General features: G+C 47.3%; 1 protein-coding gene across 2 annotated transcripts in view; it reads left to right on the top strand.

The window, feature by feature from the left end:
- Positions 1-22,076: 22,076 nt before the first annotated feature.
- The window catches only part of ITGB3 (integrin subunit beta 3), a 51,190-nt gene continuing 50,604 nt past the window's right edge, over positions 22,077-22,662 (top strand). The window contains exon 1 of one of the 2 annotated variants that reach the window (XM_082861224.1): positions 22,077-22,225. In XM_082861224.1, the coding sequence (XP_082717350.1) occupies positions 22,159-22,225 (67 nt within the window). In that variant the 5' untranslated portion in view covers positions 22,077-22,158. The remainder of the gene's footprint in view (positions 22,226-22,662) is intronic. The other variant, XM_082861223.1, reaches the window with a different exon arrangement.

Here is a 22,662-nt window from a genome sequence, read left to right as displayed (position 1 = left end):
CGCAGCCCCGAGGACCTCATGGGCCCATAGCCGTCCCCGTAAATAAACAGCTCCGGCAAGGTTGTGCCAAGTTCCCTGATTCCAACCAGTCTCTGAGTTGCTTTTTTAAATGAATTAACTAGTTGAGTTGGGTTTTTGTGAGTGTGTGTGATGTCACCTGAGGCCTCATGCATATTCCTCAGAGAAATAAGCAGTAACTGGGAGCTGGGGGACAAGGGCCAGAGCCCAGAGATCTAGAAACATGAGGGCCAGACCATGCACAGAGAGCTCAGGAAGGGCCTGCATTTGAGGAGCTGTAATCAGGAGTTTCATTTCCTTCCAAGGCTCACTCTCCACCTTATGTCCCGTGCAGGTGACAAATAGGAAGAAGCCACCTGCTTCTTCTTTTTAAAAAAATTGTGGTAAACAGGGGGAAGGGTTGGGGGGAGGGATAGTTGAGTTTGGGATTGACATGTACACAATGCCGTACTTAAAATGGGTAACTAGGGACTTACCTGGAGGTCCAGTGGTTAAGACTCTGCCCTTCCACTGCAAGGGATACGGGTTCGATCCCTAGTGAACTAGGATATTCTGCATACCGTGCAGCTCAGCCAAAAAAAAAAAAAAAAAAAAAGGATAACCAACAAGGGCCTACTGTACAGCACAGGGAACTCTGCTCAATATTATGTAACAACCTAAATGGGAAAAGAATTTGAAAAAGAATAGATACACTTTGCTGTACACCTGAAACTAACACAATATTGTTAATCAACTATACTCCGATATAAAATAAAAAGTTTTTTTAAAAAAGAAAAAAATTGTGATAAAATACATATAATATAAAATTTTCCATCTTAACCATTTTTAAGTGTACAGTTCTGTAGTGTTAAGTATATTTACATTGTTGTGTAACCAATCTTCAGAACTTTTTCATCTTATGAAACTGTAACTCTATATCCATTAAACAATAAATCCCCATTTCCTCCTCTCCCCAGTCCCTGGCAACCACCACTCTACTTCCTGTCTCTATGCATGCACTTGACTACTCTAGACAGCTTACATAAGTGGAACCATACAGTATTTGTCTTTTTGCGACTGGCTTATTTCACTTTGATAATGTCTTCAAGGTTGATCCGTGTTGTAGCAAGTGTCAGAATTCCCTTCCTTTTTAAGGAGGAGTAGTATTCTACTGTATGTGTGCAGGTACCACATTTTGTTTATGGTCCTTGTATCTTTTTTTTTTTTTTTTGGTCATGCCACATGGCACGCGGGGTCCTCGTTCCCCAAACAGGGATCGAACCCATGCCCCCTGCATTGGAAGCTCGGAATCTTAACCACTGGACCACCAGGGAAGTCCCAGTGTTTATATCTTGATGTGGGCCCTTTAGGTGTCTCTTCCCCTGAGAGCAAAGCCTCTGGTGCCTGATTCAGCCCTGCTTGTTCTGGGCATCTCACCGACTCCCTGCTCAAACCTACGACTCCGTACCCGGGACTCTGGGAAAGTGCCAGGGCTTCAGAGGGAGCACAGGCCTCAGGCTGGGAGGGCAGGGGAGTGCAGGGAGGCAAGTGAGAAAAGGAGGAAGACAAGAAACCAGAGACTGGGAAGAAGGAGAAAGAACATGTAATGAAATTAAAGACACACATGTGAGGGGACTTCCCTGGTGGAGCAGTGGTTAAGAATCCGCTTGCCGATTCAGGGGACACGGGTTCGAGCCCTGGCCAGGGACGATCCCACATGCCGTGGAGCAACTAAGCCCATGCGCCACAACTACTGAGCCTGCGCTCTAGAGCCGGTGACCCACAGCTACTGAGCCCGCGTGCCACAACTACTGAAGCCCACGCACCTAAAGCCCACACGCTCCACAGCAAGAGAAGCCACTGAACGAGAAGCCTGCGCACCACAACGAAGACCCAACACAGACAAAAATTAAAAAAAAAAAACTAAATAAAAGAAAATTACATGTTCATGAGCCCTTTAACAAATAATAAAAAAAATAAAGGCACACATGTGAGGGGACTTCCCTAGTGGCACAGTGGTTAAGAATCCGCTTGCCAATTCAGGGGACACGGGTTTGAGCCCTGGCCAGGGAAGATCCCACATGCCGTGGAGCAACTAAGCCCATGCGCCACAACTACTGAGCCTGTGCTCTAGAGCCAGTGACCCACAACTACTGAAGCCCGCGCACCTAAAGCCTACGCTCCACAGCAAGAGAAGCCACTGCAACGAGAAGCCTGCGCACCACAACGAAGACCCAACACAGAAAAAACTAATAAAAAAAAAACTAAATAAAAAAAAATTACATGTTCATGAACCCTTTAAAAAAATTTAAAAAAATAAAGACACACATGTGAGCAGAACACATGCCAGAACTCAGGGGCCCAGTCACCCCTGGATGGGCGTCCCTTAAATCCCTGAGGACTACCCAAGGTGGATTAGATTCTCCTTCTCACAACCTTTCTGCTACCCTGTCAGGGCATCCAGCCACAGAATTTTGTGAAACATCTTTTATTGATAATGATCCAGCCGAGGCTGAGATTCCATGAGCCCAAACAGGAAGTTGTCATGGGAAGCTGAGAACCATGAGCCCAAATTCAGTCTTCTCAGAATCTAAAGTCTGGCTGGGAAGATGAGACCAAGGCCCATGTGCACTTTTCTTCCTTGAGGAGGGGCTCCAGCTTCGGGAGAGAACTGTTGAACCATAAAACCTGAGATCTTTATGTAGTTGTGAGTGGGGTTGTTGACACCAGTGGTTTTCAGACTTGGTTTTAGCCCCGTAGCCTTTTGCTCAAAATAAATTCTATGCAGAAGCCAATGCATGAATCTGAAGGGAGCAGAGCTTCTCTGGCTGAGGAGGTGAGGCCCAGATGCCAGCATCTTGGAGCCTCTGCCTGGGCTCCTTGGAGCACAACCAGAAGACCACTGATTGAGTCAGACCTGCTAACTGTAAAAGTAAGAAAATGGATCTTTAGAGGAGAATTGACTTACCCAAGGTCACAGCTAATGACTGATGAGCCCAGGTCCCCGGAATCCCACATTTTTCCATCTTTTGACACACACCAACCTGCCTTTGAAATTTTTTCCAGGTTAGGCTCTTGGGATTCTTCTCTCTTGTTTGCCTCCTACCATTCTGCCTGCTCCTTTTTGACCTTACTTATTTCTCCTTTTTATTTTTTATTTCATTTATTTTCTTTTTTTGGCCGTGCCGTGTGGCTTGCAGGATTTGTTTCCCAACCAGGGATTGAACCAGGGCATGGTAGTGAAAGCCCAGAATCCTAGCCACTAGGCCACCAGGGAACTCTCCATTATTTCTCCTTTTTAAAAGTCACCCTCCCCAACTTGAAATGCTAGCATTCCTCCTCAGTGTTGGGGCCCTGTCAGGTTTTCCTTCCTCCTTCCCTTCCTCCCTCCCTCTCTCCCTCCTTTCCTCCCTTTCTCCACAAAATATTTATTGTCCACTGTATACATTTTTTCTTTCTTTCTTTCTTTCTTTTTTTTTTTTGCGGTACGCAGGCCTCTCACTGTTGTGGCCTCTCCCGTTGCGGAGCACAGGCTCCGGACGCGCAGGCTCAGCGGCCATGGCTCACGGGCCCAGCCGCTCCGCGGCACGTGGGATCTTCCTGGACCGGGGCACGAACCCATGTCCCCTGCATCGGCAGGCGGACTCTCAACCACTGCGCCACCAGGGAAGCCCCCACTGTATACATTTAGGAGGAATTGGGGTTAAGCTCCCAATGATTAAAAACTGAAAGTGTTTTCCCTGCCAAAGTAGCTTACCATCCAGTTAAGCAAGGACATAAGCATCAGGGCACTAACTAGAGAATGAGCATCACAACAACAGCAGGACAACTTCATCTACGAAACACAGGGTAAGTTCCAAGGGACCTGCACGAAGCAGAAGGAAGTGAGGTATGACAGGGATGATTTTCCTTGGTGGGCTTTAAGTGAGACCTTAAAGGAGAAGATGCCCCAAGTCTGCAGCTCAGGCTCAGGTAGGAAAAGGGCACGAGCAGGGGGTCACTGACTCATTGGACAGACACTGATTGAGTGCCTGCTGTGTGTATAGCACTGGTTTGGGCCTTGAGAATACACTGAACCAGACAGACATGGTCCCTGCCCTCAGGGAGCTTACAATCTAGTGGGAAGACAGACATTAAATAATTGTATCGTGTGGCAGATAACAGCCAACATTTATTGAAGGCAGTATCGGTTACGAGTATATTGATATTTGGCTGTGGGTTATGGAGACCGAAAGACAGCGGCTTCTAAGATGCGAAAGTGCATTTTCCCCTCCCACCGAAGTCCGGAGGTTGGCAGTCTAGGGCTGGTATGGCAGCCGCTCTGCACGAAGTCCTCAGGACCTAAGCTCCTTCTATCTTGTGACATTGATGTGTGACCTCTATTCATGGCCCATGATGGCTGCTCCAGCTCAGCCACCTTGTCTCCTCAGGTCTCCTACTTGGTGAACCCTCCTCAGGAACTGGCATGACTTATTGGCCTCCTTATGGTGCTGGGCTCATTCATTTGAAGACCGAAGAACTCCTGTCCTCCTTGTCACCTTTTCTCTGCCCCAGCCTCCTCCTGCCTGGCCCATCAGTAAGGCTCGGCACCGCCCCATCTGGGAAGAGGTATGGGTAAAGGGTGAACTATTTCCAAGATTTTCTTTGGACTGACTTCCAATATTTCAAACCGGGACTCAGACCATGTCTTAGTCTGCTTGAGTCGCTATGACAAAACCCCATAGACCAGGTGGTTTCAATAACAGACTTTTATTTCTTACAGTTCTGGAGGCTGGAAGTCTGAGATCAGGGTGTCAGCATAACTGAGTTCTGGTGAGGACTCTTTCTGGCTTCCAGATGACTACCTTCCTGCGGTATCCTCACAGAGAGAAAAAAGAGGAGAGAGAAAGAGAGACAAATAGACAGACTAATCCCATTTTGAGGGCTCCACCCTCATGACGTCACCAAAACATAATTACCAAAGTCTTTAGCTCCAAGTACCATCCCATTGGAGATTGGGGGCTAGGGCTTTAACATATGAATTTTGGGGGACACAATTAAGTCCCATAGCGGACCATGTAATTTATAGGAATAGGGCTGCTCCCACTGTGGTCCCTTCCACCACCCTGTGGGGTGGCTGACTGTGGACGTGAGAGGATAGCACTATAGGAGGTTGAGTAAGGGTGGGAGGAGGAGGAGGAGGGGTGTCCCAGCTCTTGGGTGGATTGAAGGAGGGCTCCAGCCTGGAGCTAAAGATGGCGTGAGTCCTGACAGGGTGACGGCAAGTGATGGGACATGAGACAGCTGCTTTTGTGGGGGGAAGATGACTGAAGGTGCCCATAGGCTGAGCTTCCTGCCTCCCGGGGATTGGTACAGTAAACATGGCCCTGGTGCAGCTGCCTTCCCACCCTAAACCCTGCGGACAAATGTTGCGGAGAGTTTTCTGCTCCATGTCAGAGAGGATGGGTAATTTCCTTTAAAGTTCCCATTGTCAGAGGGAACGAGCCAAGGCAGGAGCAGGGATGAGACTTACGCTCTCCCCACTCAGCTCCTTTCCTTTGCAGCGTTTAGCTAAGTGCCATCAGGTGTTGGGCATCCTCTACACGCTCTCTTTGGTAGCTTGGGCTCTTAAGGTAGAATGTATGCTGGCGATTGCTGGTGGTGCAGTATCGGCCTCATACCACTGGATGGCACAGTTGCAGCATCATGCTTCCAAAGGACACCCCGGAGTGGGAATGAGAGCAAAACTGATTCCCAGCCTGGGTTAGAAGGAACCTTCAGAAGTCACTCGATCCATCTCTGTGCCTTCAGAAAAATGGGGGTTTTATTCACTTTCAAAGACTCACAACTATTAGTGAGCTTGTTTCAGTACCTCCACAAAGGTTTTGCAGTGAGGGGTCAGAGAGCGGACACTGTTCTGGACACGTGGAAACCTGGCATGTAGGCCAGTTGTGCTCCTAAGTCAGATACACACTCAGCTTCCGATCCACAGGTTGAAAAATAAGGAAGTTGATTAGATCATCTTTTTTTTTTTTTTTTTTTTTTGTGCGGTACGCGGGCCTCTCACTGCTGTGGCCTCTCCAGTTGCGGAGCACAGGCTCCGGACGCGCAGGCTCAGCGGCCATGGCTCACGGGCCCAGCCGCTCCATGGCATGTGGGATCCTCCCGGAGAGGGGCACGAACCCACGTCCCCTGCATTGGCAGGCGGACTCCCAACCACTGCGCCACCAGGGAAGCCCAATTAGATCATCTTTAATATTCTTCCCAGCTCTCTGATATGGGTCATTTAGAACTCAACTAACTACTTGCTGTACTCAGCTCTAGTCCATTTGTTTTATTTTCACCCCATGTATATGTGTTTAGAGTATTAAGTGGTAGAAAGTATTCACTCAAAATAACTATGGAGTGCACAGTTGTACGTGCTTTGGGAGATAAAAAGCAAAGCCGGGCTTCTCTGGCGGTGCAGTGGTTAAGAATCTGCCTCCCGATGCAGGGGACACGAGTTCGAGCCCTGGTCTGGGAAGATCCCACATGCCGCGGAGCAACTAAGCCCATGTGCCATAGCTACTGAGCCTGCGCTCTGAAGCCCGTGAGCCACAACTACTGAGTCCATGTGCCGCAACTACTGAAGCCCATGTGCTTAGAGCCCGTGCTCCTCAACAAGAGAAGCCACCACAATGAGAAGCCCTCGCTCTGCAACGAAGAGTAGCCCCCGCTTGCCACAACTAGAGAAAGCCCACGCGCAACAACGAAGACCCAATGAAGCCAAAGATAAATAAATAAATAAATTTTTTTTTTTTGAAGTTGAAAAAAAAAAAGAAAGGAAAGTCACTCATGGTCTTTCACTCCATGAGTTTATACTCTATGGAAGTAAGAATGATCTACAGGTGAAAATTTAAACTATGTTATAAGGCAAAATAGAAGAAAGGACACCAGGCAGTATGTGTCTAAGAATTGAGGGAGAGGTGTGTGTGGGATCATAGCCCTCGGATCTCAGGGAATGGCCAGGGAGGGCTTCATGGAAGAGGAGTGAGATATAAATGGGATGGGATATAAATAGACAAGAACCCAGAGAGTGTGATTCCTGACAGGAAGCAGAGGGTGCCTTCTTCTTTGCCAACTATAATCACAGTCCCTGCCTTTTAGGATTTACATGAAAAGAAATAAAGAGGAATAAAAGAAGAGTGAGAAAAGCAACTAGAGAATGGGACAAGAGGCAAGAAGGGAAGAATGACAGAGGGAGGGTGGAAGGGTGTGCAGGGGTCACACTCTGGAGTGAGGTGCTACCAATTCAGAGGTAGAGAAGCAAAGTTTAAAAATTCAGTGTATGCTGGGAAAGTACTCATTCTTTTCTCCCCTAATCTTGTTAGGCCACAGAATCACAGGCTTTCAGGGTTGGAAGAGACCTCTAATTCAAACCCTTCCATAAAAGTCCTGTAAAATGATCGTCCAGTGTTCACTTGAATACCTACCATGACACGAGACTCACTGCCTCCCAAGATAGCCCACTCCATTTGGGAAAAACTATCATTTCTATTGTTCTTAGTAGGAATCTTACATTTACATCCCTGAAATTTCCATCCACTGGTCCTGGATTTGTCTTCCAAAGTGACCCAGAAAAGACCTAAGACCATTCCCTGTGATAGAAGTTGACGTTTCCTCTTTTCTCAGCTCAGCACCTCCCAGCCGGTGCTTGTTCCACACTGAGATTCTTGAACCCATTTCATGTGGCCGGTTGCTGTCTAATGCATTCTATCTTGGGCCTCAGTTCCCTCTTAGCAATGTAGTTTGCCACGTTAGAGTCTGGAAATTAATCTTCTTGACAGAAAAGACGGAACTGAGGTCAAAGAGAGGTTCGAGAGTTCTGCAAATGTCACACATGTAGCACTGAGGACTGTGCCTTTTCTGTATTTCTTGCTCTGAACCTTAGTGCAGCCGATTTTTGTTAACTTTACCGTTAAAAAAATTTTCACCTAGCTTGGGACTCACGCCTTCTTGGCCTTGTTCTCACAGCCCCATGTCACAGCTTTATGTTCATAACAAGCCCTTGGCTGCCCCACCTTCCGTTTATTCTGGATAAGAACGCTGTTGAACTCTCTTTCCTCAGCTCCACCAGCCTCTTCAGAGCCCCTTCCCCAGTTTCCTTATTGAATTGTTTGCATTTCACTTTTTTTTTTTTTATGCGGTACGCGGGCCTCTCACTGTCGTGGCCTCTCCTATTGTGGAGCACAGGCTCCGGACGCGCAGGCTCAGTGGCCATGGCTCACGGGCCCAGCCACTCCGCGGCATGTGGGATCTTCCCGGACTGGGGCACGAACCCGTGTCCCCTGCATCGGTAGGCGGACTCTCAACCACTGCGCCACCAGGGAAGCCCGAGAATTTGTACTTTTCATCATATTTTCAAAAGGGTAAGAGACCCAAAAAAGGTTAAGGACTGCTATTTGAGAGCCTTTGTGGGATTCTGTTTATCTTTCCTCTGAATGTTTTGACATTGCATCTGCTGTGGCCAGCCTTCCGCCGGGCTACCACGACCTCTAAAATAGCACATCTCCTTCTCTCAGGACCCTCTTCACTTCCCCCTCTCCCCCAGCCATTCCTTGGGTCACACTTAGGTTTAGAAAGGCAGTTCCACCTTTCACTTTTACTCCCTCTGTGGCCCTGCTTTTAGCTGAATAAGAATTGCTACCACACCCCTCTGAGCCTTGCTCCAGACTCTGCTGAACCAACGTGGGCGTGCACCCCCCAGCTGGAGCCGCGGGCTCACGGGCTCACCACATCCCCATGGTCCCTTTGGTTCCTCTCTCCTTGATCAGACTCCGATGGCCTCCGCTGGGCTTCCTCCCTCAGACAGGTGGGTTCCCTGTGGATATGAATCTTCTTGATGGTCTGCACTCACATGCCCGCTCTCCTAGCAGTTTTATCTTTCTTAGAACAGAGTCCGTTGTCAAATGGCGATGATTCCCATCTCACAAATTTTTGGTCATACCCAGAAGAGCATGTAGAGAGATTCTAAAAACTCTCCATCATTTTGCATTTATGTAAATCTCATAAGATATTAGTTATTAGGGATCAATGTGTCATTTCGTAACCAAGGGCCGTGGTCGGTGTAAGGACAGGTTGTTGAGGGTGTCCTGAGCGTCTCTGTGGAGTGTGAAACTTCGGTCTGGGCATCTGAGGACTTGAAACAGCACACCTGGCAGTGCTGGTCCATTAGGGATCCCTCCGCTTCCCAGCCCCCAGGCTTCGAAGGAAATTTTAAAAAATGACCACTTTGGCCCTACCCCTTCTCCCATTCCATCCCACCCACATTTCAGCTCTCATTGCAGCCTTTCTGTGCCCTACATGTTAAGGAGAAGCCAGAGGTCAAAGATCTAGTGTTTAAAACTTGGTTACCAGTTGGAATGGGGGGAGAGCTCTTGTGTAGTTAGTTTCACAATTATTTACTGAGGGCACTTTATTGCTGGTACTGCAAGTTTTGTTCTGATTTAGAATTTAGTCTTTGTGCTATTTTGCCAGTGTCTAGTTTCTTATAATGGCAGCTGGCATTTTGCCAGGACTTTGGGGTTTATAGAATTGAATAGGACCTGCTCCTTGCACTTAGGACTGACAGGTAAGCTAAGACATATATGTGCACAGATACAAAAGCATCAAGTGGAAGGCAAAGGCGGTGAGACAGATACTAACAAAGAAGTGGGGGAATTTTAAAGGGAAAAGCAGGATTATTTCCAGTTAGGAGATCATAGGAGGCTCTTTGGAGGAGGAGGGACTGGCCCTGAAACCATGGAGCATGGGGGTGATTTGGATACACACTCATAGAAGAGAGCCGTAGTCAAGAGCGTAGTCTCAGGGTCAGGATGGGTCTACACTCATGAGCTGTGTGACCCCGGGCAAGGTCTCCAAGCCTCAGTTTCCTAATTTACAAAATGGGGATAATAGTAGTGCTGACCTCATTTGGTTATCACAAGGATCCAAGGCGTTAATCCATGTAAAGCACTTAAAACAGCACCTGTATATGTATAACTGATTCACTTTGCTGCACACCTGAAACTAACACAACATTGTAAATCAGCTATACTCCAATAAAAATTTTTTAAAAATCTAAAAAAACCCCCAAACAAAAACAGCATCTATAACATAGTAAGGACTCAATTATGAACTCTGTAGGGGAGAAGGGTATTCTAGGTAGTGGGTACAGCTCTAGCAAAAGAAGGAAAATGAAAGAACTATTATTCTTTTGGGAAATCCCCAAATGATAGAACTACCCAGGAAACAGTGGAGAGAGAAATGGCGCTCATCATAATAGCAGCTCCCTGTGCCGCATAATTACTCTGTGCTTAACGCTCTTCCAAGTGCTTCACGTGCTTTGTATGCTTACTCTTCCCAGCGACTCCTCAAGGGGCAGGTGCAATTATCACCATTCTACAGGTGAGGAAACTGAGGCTGGTGGAGGCTAAGTAACTCCCATCAGGGCACTCAGTGAGTGGGCAGAAGCTTCAGACCCACCTCTGCTCGTAAGCACCAGCTACCGTGCACTTGCCTTCCTCGGCCCCTGCAGGCTCCGCCCCACGCCCAGTCAAACCCATGCCCCCTGCAGTGGAAGTGCAGAGTCTTAACCACCGGACCACCAGGAAACTCGCTTAGTTTCCTTTTGAAGTAAAGGAGTCAAGGATATTCTGGAAGTCCCTCTCTTCTCTAAGGAGTCTGATTTCTTCTTCTCCCTTCTCCTCAAAACTTGTCTTTATTTGGCTGTCATGTACCATTCCAGCCATCAAATGTCCCGATGACAGGAGTGCACAAGGAAGTAGAAAGCCAAGCACCCAGGTTCCTTGGTGCAAGCCTGCTAGCAGGTTAAAAGGAAAAAAAAAAAAAAAAATCAAACCAGCATGTAATAAAATCAAGGCAGAAAAACTGAGGTGATTTGGGATAAGGAAGTGACCAGAGACAAGAAGTCAGTGAGAGACCCTTCCCAGGGAACAGGAGTCTAAAATCTGACCTCAGAAAGAATAGGGAAGGCTGCTTTGGGCTCCAGCTGGTAAGGTGGAATGAGGGGCTGTTCCCCAGCGACCCCGGCCTCTGGTCCTCTCTTTGTGGCATCTGGGGCATCTGACTGAGATGAAGCTTGAGGGTTGTTGTGGGGAGAGACAGAGCAGGAACAGCGCATTTGAGGGCAGAGAGGGGAGGCAGTGAGCCACTTGCGTGACATGGCTGGCAGTTAAAGGCGGACATGTTACTAAATTTCTTTTTTTCTGGGAATTTGGACTTGTTAGGAGTAGTCTTGCACTATAATCACTCATATTTTTTATTTGGTTTCGTTTTCTAGCTTGATAAAGAATACAATTGAAAAACTGCCGCACATAAATAGGGCAGGGACTTAGGCTTTTTTTTTTTTTTTTTTTTTTTTGTGGTACGCGGGCCTCTCACTGTTGTGGCCTCTCTCGTTGCGGAGCACAGGCTCCGGACGCGCAGGCTCAGCGGCCATGGCTCACGGGACCAGCCGCTCCGCGGCATGTGGGATCTTCCCGGACCGGGACACGAACCTGTGTCCCCTGCATCGGCAGGCGGACTCTCAACCACTGCACCACCAGGGAAACCCAGGGACTTATGCTTTTTAACCCATGTAACTAATTTCATGTACCTTTGGCAGTTCTACCATGTGCTTCTCCATCTTCTGCCATGCTACAATTAGTTTTTGAAGGACTTTGAGAGTTCTGTCCCCCTGCCTTAAAGGACACTCATGGTCACCTGCCACAGTGTCCCAAATGTCCGTTATTAACCACCAGCCTCCTGATTATTGAGGGTTTGGGCTCTGAAACCAGAATGCCAGGGTTTGGAACTGAGGACTAGAGTACACCAGTGAGTGACCTCGGGCAAACAACTCTCCCTCTCTGCACCTCAGTGTCTTCATCTGTAAAATGGGGATAAAAACAACACCCATTTCATTCAGGGGTATTGTGGGGATTTTACAAGCTAATATCTATGAAGCATTTAGTACAGCACCTGGCACATAATAAACCCTCGATAAATGTTAGCTATGAATTTGTCACCACTCTGTCATCTGAGCTTAATGGATTGCCCAGTAGAATTCTGAGGCAGTAGGAAATAGAGGTTCATTCTGTGATCTGGACAAAGGAAACAGGGCATTCCTTAACTAGGATGGTCCCAGTCTGAAGGTTTTACCACAGGCAAAATCCTCTGAACATTTAGGGGATGGCTAGAGTGTAGAGTTCCCAGGGAAGGACCAAAGACACAGGGCCAGGAAGACAGGTGAGAGGTGGTTGCAGGTAACTATCCGGGGATGGGGAACGCAACCCTTGGGGTAGTCACAGGTGACTGAGCTCCTGAGGGGAGGACACTGGAGCAAGAGGGGAGAAGGGTGGGGAGCCTGAGAGGTCGAGGTGCTCTCCTGCCAGGGGTTCTGGTTGGAGGGCACGAGGTGTGGGCTCTCCACTTCCACTCCTTCCTCAGACCTTGGGGCTTCCAAGTCCGGGCTGAGGATTGCAGACCTTACTGGGTTGGAAGCAGCCAGAGCCTTGGGGAAGTGAGGCACACTGCCGATCATACTCGAGCTCACAGTCACCCTACTCTGTGTCATCCTTTCAGGGAAAAGCTGAATCCCAGGGGCCCTCTGTTTGCCCCAGACCTTGGTCTAATGACCAGGTTCTTCCGGTGTAGCTGTCATATCTCAGGAGTCAGCTGGTCATGGCTGGTAACTTCTTGTAATCGTTAAGACAGGAAGTGGTCAGGACCTTTAAATAGAGCAGCGCTAGGCGGTAGGAGAGCAGGGAGAAGGCTTTTTCTGGAGGAAAGGCTCTGTGTGCCTTCTTGGGCTATGTGTGCAGAATTCCTGGACTTGGCCTGGGTGGCAGGATCCCTAGGGAAAACTTCTTTATGGACTTCCCAATTTAATGTCTTCCTTTATTCCAATAGGAATTTCTCCCACGAACATAGCAGTGCCCACTTGAAACATTTGGGGGTGTCTGGCAACCTATAGTCCCACTTATAGCAAGGGAGACAGTGGGTTGTCAAGTCTGACCGACCTGTTTCTCAATCCCTGCTTTGCCACTTACTACCTAGGTGCTCTTGAGCTAATTATCGCATTTCTCGGAGCCTCTGTTTCTTCACTTGTAAAATCAGGATTCCCATGCCTATTTTGTGCTGACTAAATAAAGTATGAAAAGATTCTTAACATAGTATTTTGTATATAAAAATTACAAAATAAACGGCAGCTAATATAACAACAACAACAAAGATAGTAACTGTCCCATCACCCCACCTAACCTCAGTTCCTACCTCCGTAAAATGAGTTATTATGAGGATTAAGGGAGATGATCAATATTTGTAAAGGAGGCGGTATACAAAAAGAAGGATATATATGTTTTATTTATCTTTTTTTTTTTTTTGCGTCACGCGGGCCTCTCACTGTTGTGGCCCCTTCCGCTGCGGAGCAGAGGCTCCGGACGCGCAGGTTCAGCGGCCATGGCTCACGCGCCCAGCCGCTCCGCGGCACGTGGGATCTTCCCGGACCGGGGCACGAACCCGTGTCCCCTGCATCGGCAGGCGGACTCGCAACCACTGCGCCACCAGGGAAGCCCAAAGGATACTTATTTTAAAGAAGGGAGGAAGGTGATCTCCGCGTCTTACTCTTCCGCCATCTTGAAGCTCCTCCCAGAACATGACTTAACGTGAACTTTATTTCTGTCAGAACCTGTCTCGCCAAGCCGTGGCTGGAAGAAACTCTGGATACAGATCAGGGGCAGAGAAGGCGCTCTCAAATCCTAGCCCTCTCCCTCAGAAGGAAATCACACTCAGGGGAAAAGGACCTGGGTAAGCAGCTCATCACAGTGAGGGGAAGTGGGGGTGAGGGGGAAGGGAGGCCATTTTCTGGCTGGAGACCTGGGGAGCTAACCCTCCCTGTTGAGGGATTGGGGAATGGATTCAGGCAGATTTGGGGGCCCGTTGACTGGCCCCTGTTTGTACAGAGAAGCTGGAGTGGTGGCAGGGAACTGTGGATACTGTTGACACTGGCTGCACTGGGGGCCCCTCTGAGTCCTCAGAGGCCCAGCAGAAGGCCTCCCAGCCTCATGGGGTTCTAGACTCTAGGATTCCCCCAAAGCAATGGTTCTTAACATGTGGAATCACAGACCGTTTAAGAAGCTAGTGAAAACTAAGGACTATTCCTGTAGAAAACATATATCACACAAACTTTTGCCTATTAGAGGGGGTTCACAGATCCCTTGAAACTTATCCAAGGTCTTGGGGTGAAGAAACTCTGTCCCTGGCTTCAGAAGAGCCCTGATGCTTTAGGTGTTGGCAAGAAGAGGGGTCCATGAGCTTGGGACAATCTGGTACTTGTCCCAGCAGCACTGATTATGCCAAGAATCAGCCATGGGTTGGTACAGGGGCAGGGGACCTGACCCAGGAGCTACAGCAGAGGATGGTCAGTTTGACCAGCAAGGACCATGCCCATAGCCTATAACATCCTCCTGCCTCAATTCAGCTCACCTCAACTAGCCCAGGGGGCTAGTGATAGGCAACAACTATGAAGCAGTGGGTATCTTGACTTTTAGGCAGAATGTGGGGATATACTAGGAATCCAGCATAGATGAGTTGATCCTAAGGGGGAAAAAAAAGTTCACCTTTATTGAATACTTATTGCAGGCTGGTCACTGTGCTAAGTGGTTTGCATTAATTCTTTCCAGTGAACCCCGATTTTACAGATGGGGAAACTGAGGTTCAGTGCAGTTAAGCCACTTGCCAAGGGTCACTGAGCTAATGAATAGTGGGGCTAGGATTCAATTCTTGGCCACCTGACTCTTGTACAGGCAATCCTTACTTTACTCTGTCTCTTAGGAAGGCAAGGAGGGTCTGAGAAGTCTAAAATACATGTCTGGAGGGGGAATTCCCTGGTGGTTCAGTGGTTAGGACTCTGAGCTTTCACTGCCGTGGCCTGGGTTCGATCCCTGGTTGGGGAACTAAAATCCTGCAAGCCATGCGGTGCACCACACCGCCCCCCCAAACAAACAACAAACAAACAAAAAAACATGTCTGGCGCCCAGCTGCAAGTTTGGATTCACTGAAGCAGGGCCCCAAGGAGGGTGACTGGGAACTTAGAAAGATGCCAGAGCAGGTATTTGGGTCCAGAAGCCAAGAAGCAGCTCTATTATTAGAACGAGGCAACCATGGCTTGGGGGTTGGATGGGGAGGGTGTCTGGATTGGTCTGAGATGGGGTGTGAGCAGCCATGTGATGCCTTCTGTGGGCACAGAGCTTGAATCCAGCCTTGGCCAGGCAGTACTTTGTATGCTGAGCTGGGATGGAGAGTCCACGGGTTCTTACATTTTCTTCTCAGCAGAGAAAGGTCTGGCTCATCACTTGAGGATGGTCTCCTCACTTGAGGATGCAATCCCAGACAGAACTTGATTGTCTCAGGCCCAACTGGGCTCAAGCTCTAGGAGGGCGGGGCCTGGGGCTCTTCACTACCACATCCTCAGTATGCTGAGAATCACCTGGCACGCAGCAGGTGCCTAATACATACTTGTGAATGAATGTGAAATGCCAAGGCTGAGCTCATCCCTCCACAACGTTGATAAAAATCTAGGGGTACTTTCTCAGACAGCTCCCCAGAGCCCAGAAATTCCAAGCTATATCATTGTTAAGTCAGAGTGTGGACTCTGAAAAGCCCATTTCCTTTAAGCCAAAGGAACAGCTCTATCATCTCTCTCTCTCTCAATGGACAGAAGAGCCACTGACAAATGTGTAGGAGGAGAAGATTCTGAGCCAATATACTTACTCTACACTCAGTCTCCTTCACTAGAGGAATGAATTTGCATTGATAGACCTACAATCGCTCCACAAATAATAACAATAATAAGAACACTTCCTCTGTGTTTTTCAGATTCCAAAGGCTTTCATATCCCTGGTTTCTAGAACCTCATAAATGTGTGTGTGTGTGTGTGTGTGTGTGTGTGTGTTGGGAGGGGGTAGAGTGGGTTTGGGGGTGAGGAAAAGGGCAGGGAACGGATAGTTATTTTTACAGATAAGGAAAATGTGTATAGAGAGGATTTGGAGACTTTTTTTTAAACAAGATGATCGTGTTTTTTTTTAACTTTTTATTTTATATTGGAGTATAGTTGATTAACAATGTTGTATTAGTTTTAGGTATACAGCAAAGTGATTCAGTTATACATATACATGTATCTATTCTTTTTCAAATTCTTTTCCCATTTAGGTTGTTACGTAATATTCAGCAGAGTTCTCTGTGCTATACAGTAGGTCCTTGTTGGTTATCCATTTTTAATAGAGCAGTGTGTACGTGTCAGTCCCAAACTCCCTAACTCTCCCTTCCCCCTGGTACCCATAAGTTCATTCTCTAAGTCTGTGAGTCTGTTTCTGTTTTGTAAATAAGTTCATTTGTATCATTTTTTTAGATGATATATATATATACCATATCTTCTTTATCCATTCCTCTGTTGATGGACATTTTGTTTGCTTCCATATCTTGGCTATTGTAAATAGTGCTGCAATGAACATTGGGGTGCATGTGTCCTTTCGGACCGTGTTTTTCTCCAGATATATGCCCAGGAGTGGGATTGAAGGATCATATGGTAGCTCTATTTTTAGTTTTTTTAAGGAACCTCCATACTGTTCTCCACAGTGGCTGTACCCATTTACATTCCCACCAACAGTGTAGGAGGGTTCCCTTCTTGGAGACTTTTTCAAGATCACTTAACTAGTAAGAGGTGGGGCAGGGACCTAAATCCGGGGACCTTCTGACTCTTAGTACAAAGGGGAAATGAGCATGACCTTGAAGGCAAGAGGTCCAGGAAATGGCCACAAAAGTGTTTCCTCCAACTTATAGTGGTGACAACGAGGAACTGGATAAAAGTGAGGCTTCCCCAAGAGGGCAGACTATTGATGAGAGCACAGGGAAAGGATTCGTATCTTGGGGTCAGCCTGGCCAAGGTCAATCAAGGAGCCAGATACTGTGACTCTTGCATCTTTTTTTTTTAAATTTTCCTCTTTATACTGTCTCATCATAGACATTTATTTATTTTTATTTTTTAGTTTTTGGCCACACTGTGCAGCTTGCGGGATCGTAGTTCCCCAACCAGGGACAAACCCGGGCCCTGTCAGTGAAAGCACCACGTCCCAACCACTGGGCCACTGGGGAATTCCCTCTTGCAACCTAAATGGATCTTGGAGAAGATCTATCTGTCATGCACTGGATACCCCTCCATAGTCCTATCACCTGGGGAGTATGGTACTTGGGCAAATCACAGAATAGACACTCAGATCCCCCAACATCGTTGTTCAATTAATATTTTATTAAAATTAACTATCAAGGGCTGCTAAGAAGGCAAAAATAGGAAGAAATTCTCTTTTTTACTGAGAGCCTACTGGGGAATATAAAGATAATAAGCACTCAGGGATCTCACTGTCTACCACAGAGAGGTGATGGTGGAAGAGGTGGAGTGGAAAAATAATCACAGAACTTCTGCTTCTGACTATGACAGAGTGACTGGTATGGGACTTGCTCTTCCACAGATAACAACAATACATTTAGATAACATATATGAGAAACTGCTTTAGACATTGAATATGACAAAGCAGAATTATAATCCTTGAGGGAAGGGAAACACATCTGCCGAGCTTTCTGCCTGGGGGAACTTTCTGGACTGCAGTGCAAGAAGGTGGAGCCTAATAAGTGCATGATGGTCTGACTGAGGTGAAGTGCATAGATTACGGTTCAGGGCTGCTGAGGAAGCTGTAATTTGTGGGAAAGGCTTTTAGAGAGGAGGGAGTTGAACAGAGAGGCGCCCCCAGAAATCTGCATGGGTGATCTCCATGGTCTTTGGATAAGGGATGAGCTGCACATGCACATGATGAGACTCTATAAGGCTTAGCAGAGAGCAGCTGAGAGCTGACGAGAACACTACAGGTTGTACATGGCTTAGAGATGTTGGAGTTTTAGCCCAGTCAGAATGAAAAGATCTCACTAAACAACTTGGGTACTTAGGTGATACAGAAAGTCCATACCTTAGGAGTAAGGACCATGTTCTACAGTAAAAAAAAAAAAAACACACCCTAAGACTAAGGATAAAATTTAAAATGACCAGCCCTGAAAAAGAATAAAACCAACCTGTCAAGATAACCTGCCAGTAATTTAATTGCCTAATATAACAAAACTCAATAATCTTCAAGGGAAGACAATATATACTCTGAAATGCATAATTCACAATGTTTAGTATATAATCTAATATTACTATACATATGAAGAAGCAGGAAACTGGGACCCACCATTTAAAAAAAAAGCAATAAAGTGATACATTTCCTGAGATGAGTCAGAATTAGCAGACTGAAATTTTAGAATAGTGGTTGTAAACATGTTTAAGGGCTTAAAGGAGAATATAGACATAATTATTGAAGATATGGGGAATCTCTGCAGAGAAACTGAAACTATGAAAGACAAGCAAAGGGGAATTCTAGAACTTAAAACACAATGTCTGAAAAATTTCATGGCTAGGCTTAACAGCGTATTAGAGAGTGCCAAAGAGAGAGTTTGGAAACTTAAAGAGAGATTACTGTTTAACTGAAAAACAAACAAAAAAATGATTTAAAAAACCTGGAGCCTCAGTGGCCTGTGGGACAATTTATTTTAGATAACATCTAAAATATGGGTAATTGGAGTTTCAGAAGGTAAGGAGAGAGAGAATGGGCAGAGAAAATATTGGAAGAAATAATGGCTAAGGAGTTCCTATATTTGGTGAAAAATAAACCACTTATATATCCAAGAGTCTCACCAACCTCAAGCAGGATAAGTATGAAGAAAACCACTTATTCATCTTACAGTCCAGCTGCTAAAAACCAAAGATAAAGAGCACATTAAAAGCAGCTGGAGTCAAACTGAGACAGTTTGAGCAACAAAATAAATCATAGGATCGGATTATAACTCATAGGATAAAATAAATGCCCATGAATTCATACTGATATAAATAAATAACTGAATTTAAAAGTGAGGAAGAAGGGGGCAGGGCTTCCTTACTATGGAATACCAATTAATAGCTGTCGGAGGAAAAATGGAAGTGGAAAATCACTATTAACCAACCATCACACTAACTAATTGCAGTCAAGAACCGTTGATGGATGCTAAAATTAGTGGGTGAAAGTATGAAGAGAAACAGGACATTTGCATAGAATTGCAGTATTCTCATAAAGTATTTACTAATTACAAAGAGCAAAATAGTTATTTATAGTGAAGAAACCTGGCAGACACCACCTTAACCATGTGACCAAAGTTAACGCTGTAAGTAATAAAATGTATTGTCATCATGTACCCCTTGATATAATGTAATGACAAGGCACATACTTTTTGTGATGTTCTTGTATAGAATGCCTCAATACAATCATGAGAAAACATCAGACAAACCCAAACTGAGGGTCATACTATACCATAACTGGCCTAATAATTGACACAAAAGTGTCAAGGTGATGAGAAGAAAAGGAAGACTGAGAAAATGTCATAGATTGAAGGAGACTAAGGAGATATGATGACAATACAATATGGGGTCCTGGATTGGATCTTACACCAAAAAAAGGACGTTAGTGTAATACTGGCAAAATTCAAATATTGTGTCTAGATTAGTTAATAGTATCATATCGATGTTAACTTCCTGTGTTCAATAATTACAATATGGTAATCCAAATGTTAATAATAGGGGAAACAGTGAAGAGTAAAAGGGAACTCTCTAATATTTTTAAACTTTTCTGTAAGTGTAAATGATTAAAAAAAAAAAAAGCCAGAGGGAAAAGACAAGGGAACAAGAATGTAAATGATGGGAATTCCCTGGCAGTCCAATGGTTAGGACCCTGTGCGTTTACTGCCGAGGGCCAGGGTTCGATCCCTGGTCAGGGAACTAAGATACCAAAAGCTGCGTGTCGCGCGGCCAAAATTAAATAAATAAATAAATAAAATACAATAAATGATGGCTGACTTCTTATCAGAAACAGTGGAGGCCAAGATAACAGTGGGACAACATCTTTGAAGTACTGAAAGAAAAAAAAACCCTATTAATCTAGAAATCTCTATATAAGAAATATCACTAAAAATGAGGATGAAACCAATGAAAGTTGAGCACATCTGCTGCCAGTGAACCTTATTTACAAGATGTGCTAAAGAAAGTTCTTCAGGCTGAAGGGGTTGGAAATTTGGATGGTATGTTTTCTGGGCCAGTGCCCACCCCAAGTGGTTGGCACCAGCAGAGCTAGGCTGAGGAGACACCTAGGTGAATGGGAGACTGGTTATATATATATGGGAATTAAACACATAAGTAAATATCGAGGCAGAGATGTAACCAGGCTGTGTGATCTGGATTTTGCACCAGGGCAATGGCAACACTGTTGAAATGGCTTCTGACCTAGAGGCCTTCCCGCAGCTAGGAGAGGTATATTGTCCTCAGGTCAGGAAGCCCATCTACCCACTGTGGGCTGGCTCCTCCCCTGCCTCCTTGCAAATTGCTAGTGACACTTCTGCTGATGTGTGCTATTCTTTTGGTGTATCCTAGTGTTTGGGAGGTCTGAGGAGGGAATGCCCATCTCTGCTGAGGGTGGGGCAGAAGGAAGGGGGATATCAGATAAGATTACATGGAAGAAGTGACATCTGAGATGTTTTGAAAGAGAAGTGGAATTTTCCAGGTGGAAAAAGGAAGTAAGATCAATCAGACAGAGAGGCATGGCGTGTTCGGGAATGCTAAGTATCTTCTTGGACTAGGATGGGAGATGAGGCTGGACATCTGAGGCAGGGCCAGTTTTCAGGTATCTTGTGTGTCTTAGGAGAGGGCTTAGGGAAGCCCAGGGGCAGCCTGAAAGCCTTTAGGGGAGCCCAAGAGCTGGAGAGATGTCCAAATCCTGCCTGATGCCTCAGGCCTTATTTTTTTTTTATTTTATAAATTTATTTATTCATTTATTTATTTTTGGCTGTGTTGGGTCTTTGTTGCTGTGCACGGGCTTTCTCTAGTTGTGGCGACCAGGGACTACTCTTTGTTGCGGTGCACGGGCTTCTCACTGCGGTGGCTTCTGTTGTTGCGGAACACAGGCTTTAGGCGCACGGGCTTCAGTAGCTGCGGCACATGGGCTCAGTAGTTGTGGCGCACGGGCTTAGTTGCTCTGTGGCATGTGGGACCAGGGCTCGAACCCGTGTCCCCTGCACTGGCAGGCGGATTCTTAACCGCTGCGCCACCAGGGAAGTCTTCAGGCCTTGTTTTTAATCATCCTTAGAGTTTCCCATCGAGGCAGCCTGAACCAGCCCCTGCCACTGGTGGCCTCCTGCTCATAGCCCTAGCATTTTGCCCCTTTGAGCCTCCTGAAGTTTCTAGTTTGGGGAGGACCCAGAGAGCAATAGGTAGGATTCGGCGGAGGCAGGAGGCCTTTGAAGAGAGTAAGATAAAGCTCCAAAGCCTGTGAGTTTGAGTGGAGGTAGTATATTGACTGTGTCTTGAAACGTTTATCAGATACTTACCCTGTGCAAGCAAGTATTTGTAGAGAAAGGCCCTTTCTGGACATCAAGTGCTTACACAGCTTGAGATGTGGTCCTGTCCTCAAGAGGTTTACAGTTTACCTGAAAACCGAACCAACCCAAGATAAAAATTAGTGAATAATAAAGGACTAAACCGGGGCCTGGCACAGAGTAGGCATTCAGCAGGTTTGTCAATTAAATGAATGTGTGAATGACCAAAACTCAAGGTACAGAGGGCAAGTGCCCAAGGAATTCAGGGGAAAGAGAAAGCCGCGTGGGTGTCTCCAGGGAAAAGTGCCAGAGGCTCCTGGTTTTTCTAAGTATTCCAAGTGCCCAGCGCGCACCCTGGGACCAGGATGTCTGCGGAAGATGCGACCTCGACCCCCGCCCCCCTCTCCCCGGTCCCAGTCTTGCCTTGCGTACCCGCCGGCGATCCCCGCCGGCTGAGCCGAAGTGGCGAGAAACGAGCGGCGGTTTCTCACTTCCCCCCATGCGGTGGAGGGTCCAGAAAAGTGCCAGAGGGGAGGAAGCGCAAGTCCACGGCCCGCCCCGTTGCGTCCCACCCCCTGCGTCCCCTCCCCTTCGGCCACGGGAAAAGCGGCCGCGGGCGCCGCTGCTAGCTGTGGGGCTGGAGGACGCGGCCGAGGCGGAGCGCGGCGGCCAGCGGACGAGATGCGAGCGCTGCCGCTGTGGGCCGCTGTGCTGGTGCTGGGGGCGCTGGCGGGCGTCGGCGTCGGAGGTGAGTGAGGCTCCCGCGCGGCGGGGACGCAGCCAAGTGTGCAGACTTCGAGCGGGGAAACCGGGCGGGCGGGTCCTGCGCGGCTGCGCTCCGAGTGCGCGGGGCCAGCCTGGGGCTGTCGGAGCCCGGAGCTGGGGACCTTCCGGGCCCCGCTGTGGGAAAGGCGAGAGGCTACCTAGGGGCGGGTCCTCCGGGACACCGAAGCCCTTAGCCAGGTTAGGCGCCTGCTCCGGGCGGTCTCAACGTGCGCGGTGAGGTGGGCGCATCTCTGAGCCCCGAGTTCAGCCCCGGCTGCGCGCATCGCAGGTGGTCCCGGCCCTCCGAAGGCAGACTGGCTCTGGAAGCCAAGGCGAGCTGGGGCTTCCCGGGGCTGTTCCCGCGTGTTGGCAGAGGGATGCGGTTGTAGCTTCTCGGATGAGAGTGTGTGCGCCCCTGGG

Source organism: Leucopleurus acutus (assembly GCF_964270905.1).
Source record: "Leucopleurus acutus genome assembly, chromosome: 19".
NCBI lineage: Eukaryota > Metazoa > Chordata > Mammalia > Artiodactyla > Delphinidae > Leucopleurus > Leucopleurus acutus.
The sequence above is the reverse complement of the archived record's forward strand: the minus strand, read 5'-3'. Positions and strand labels throughout refer to the sequence as shown.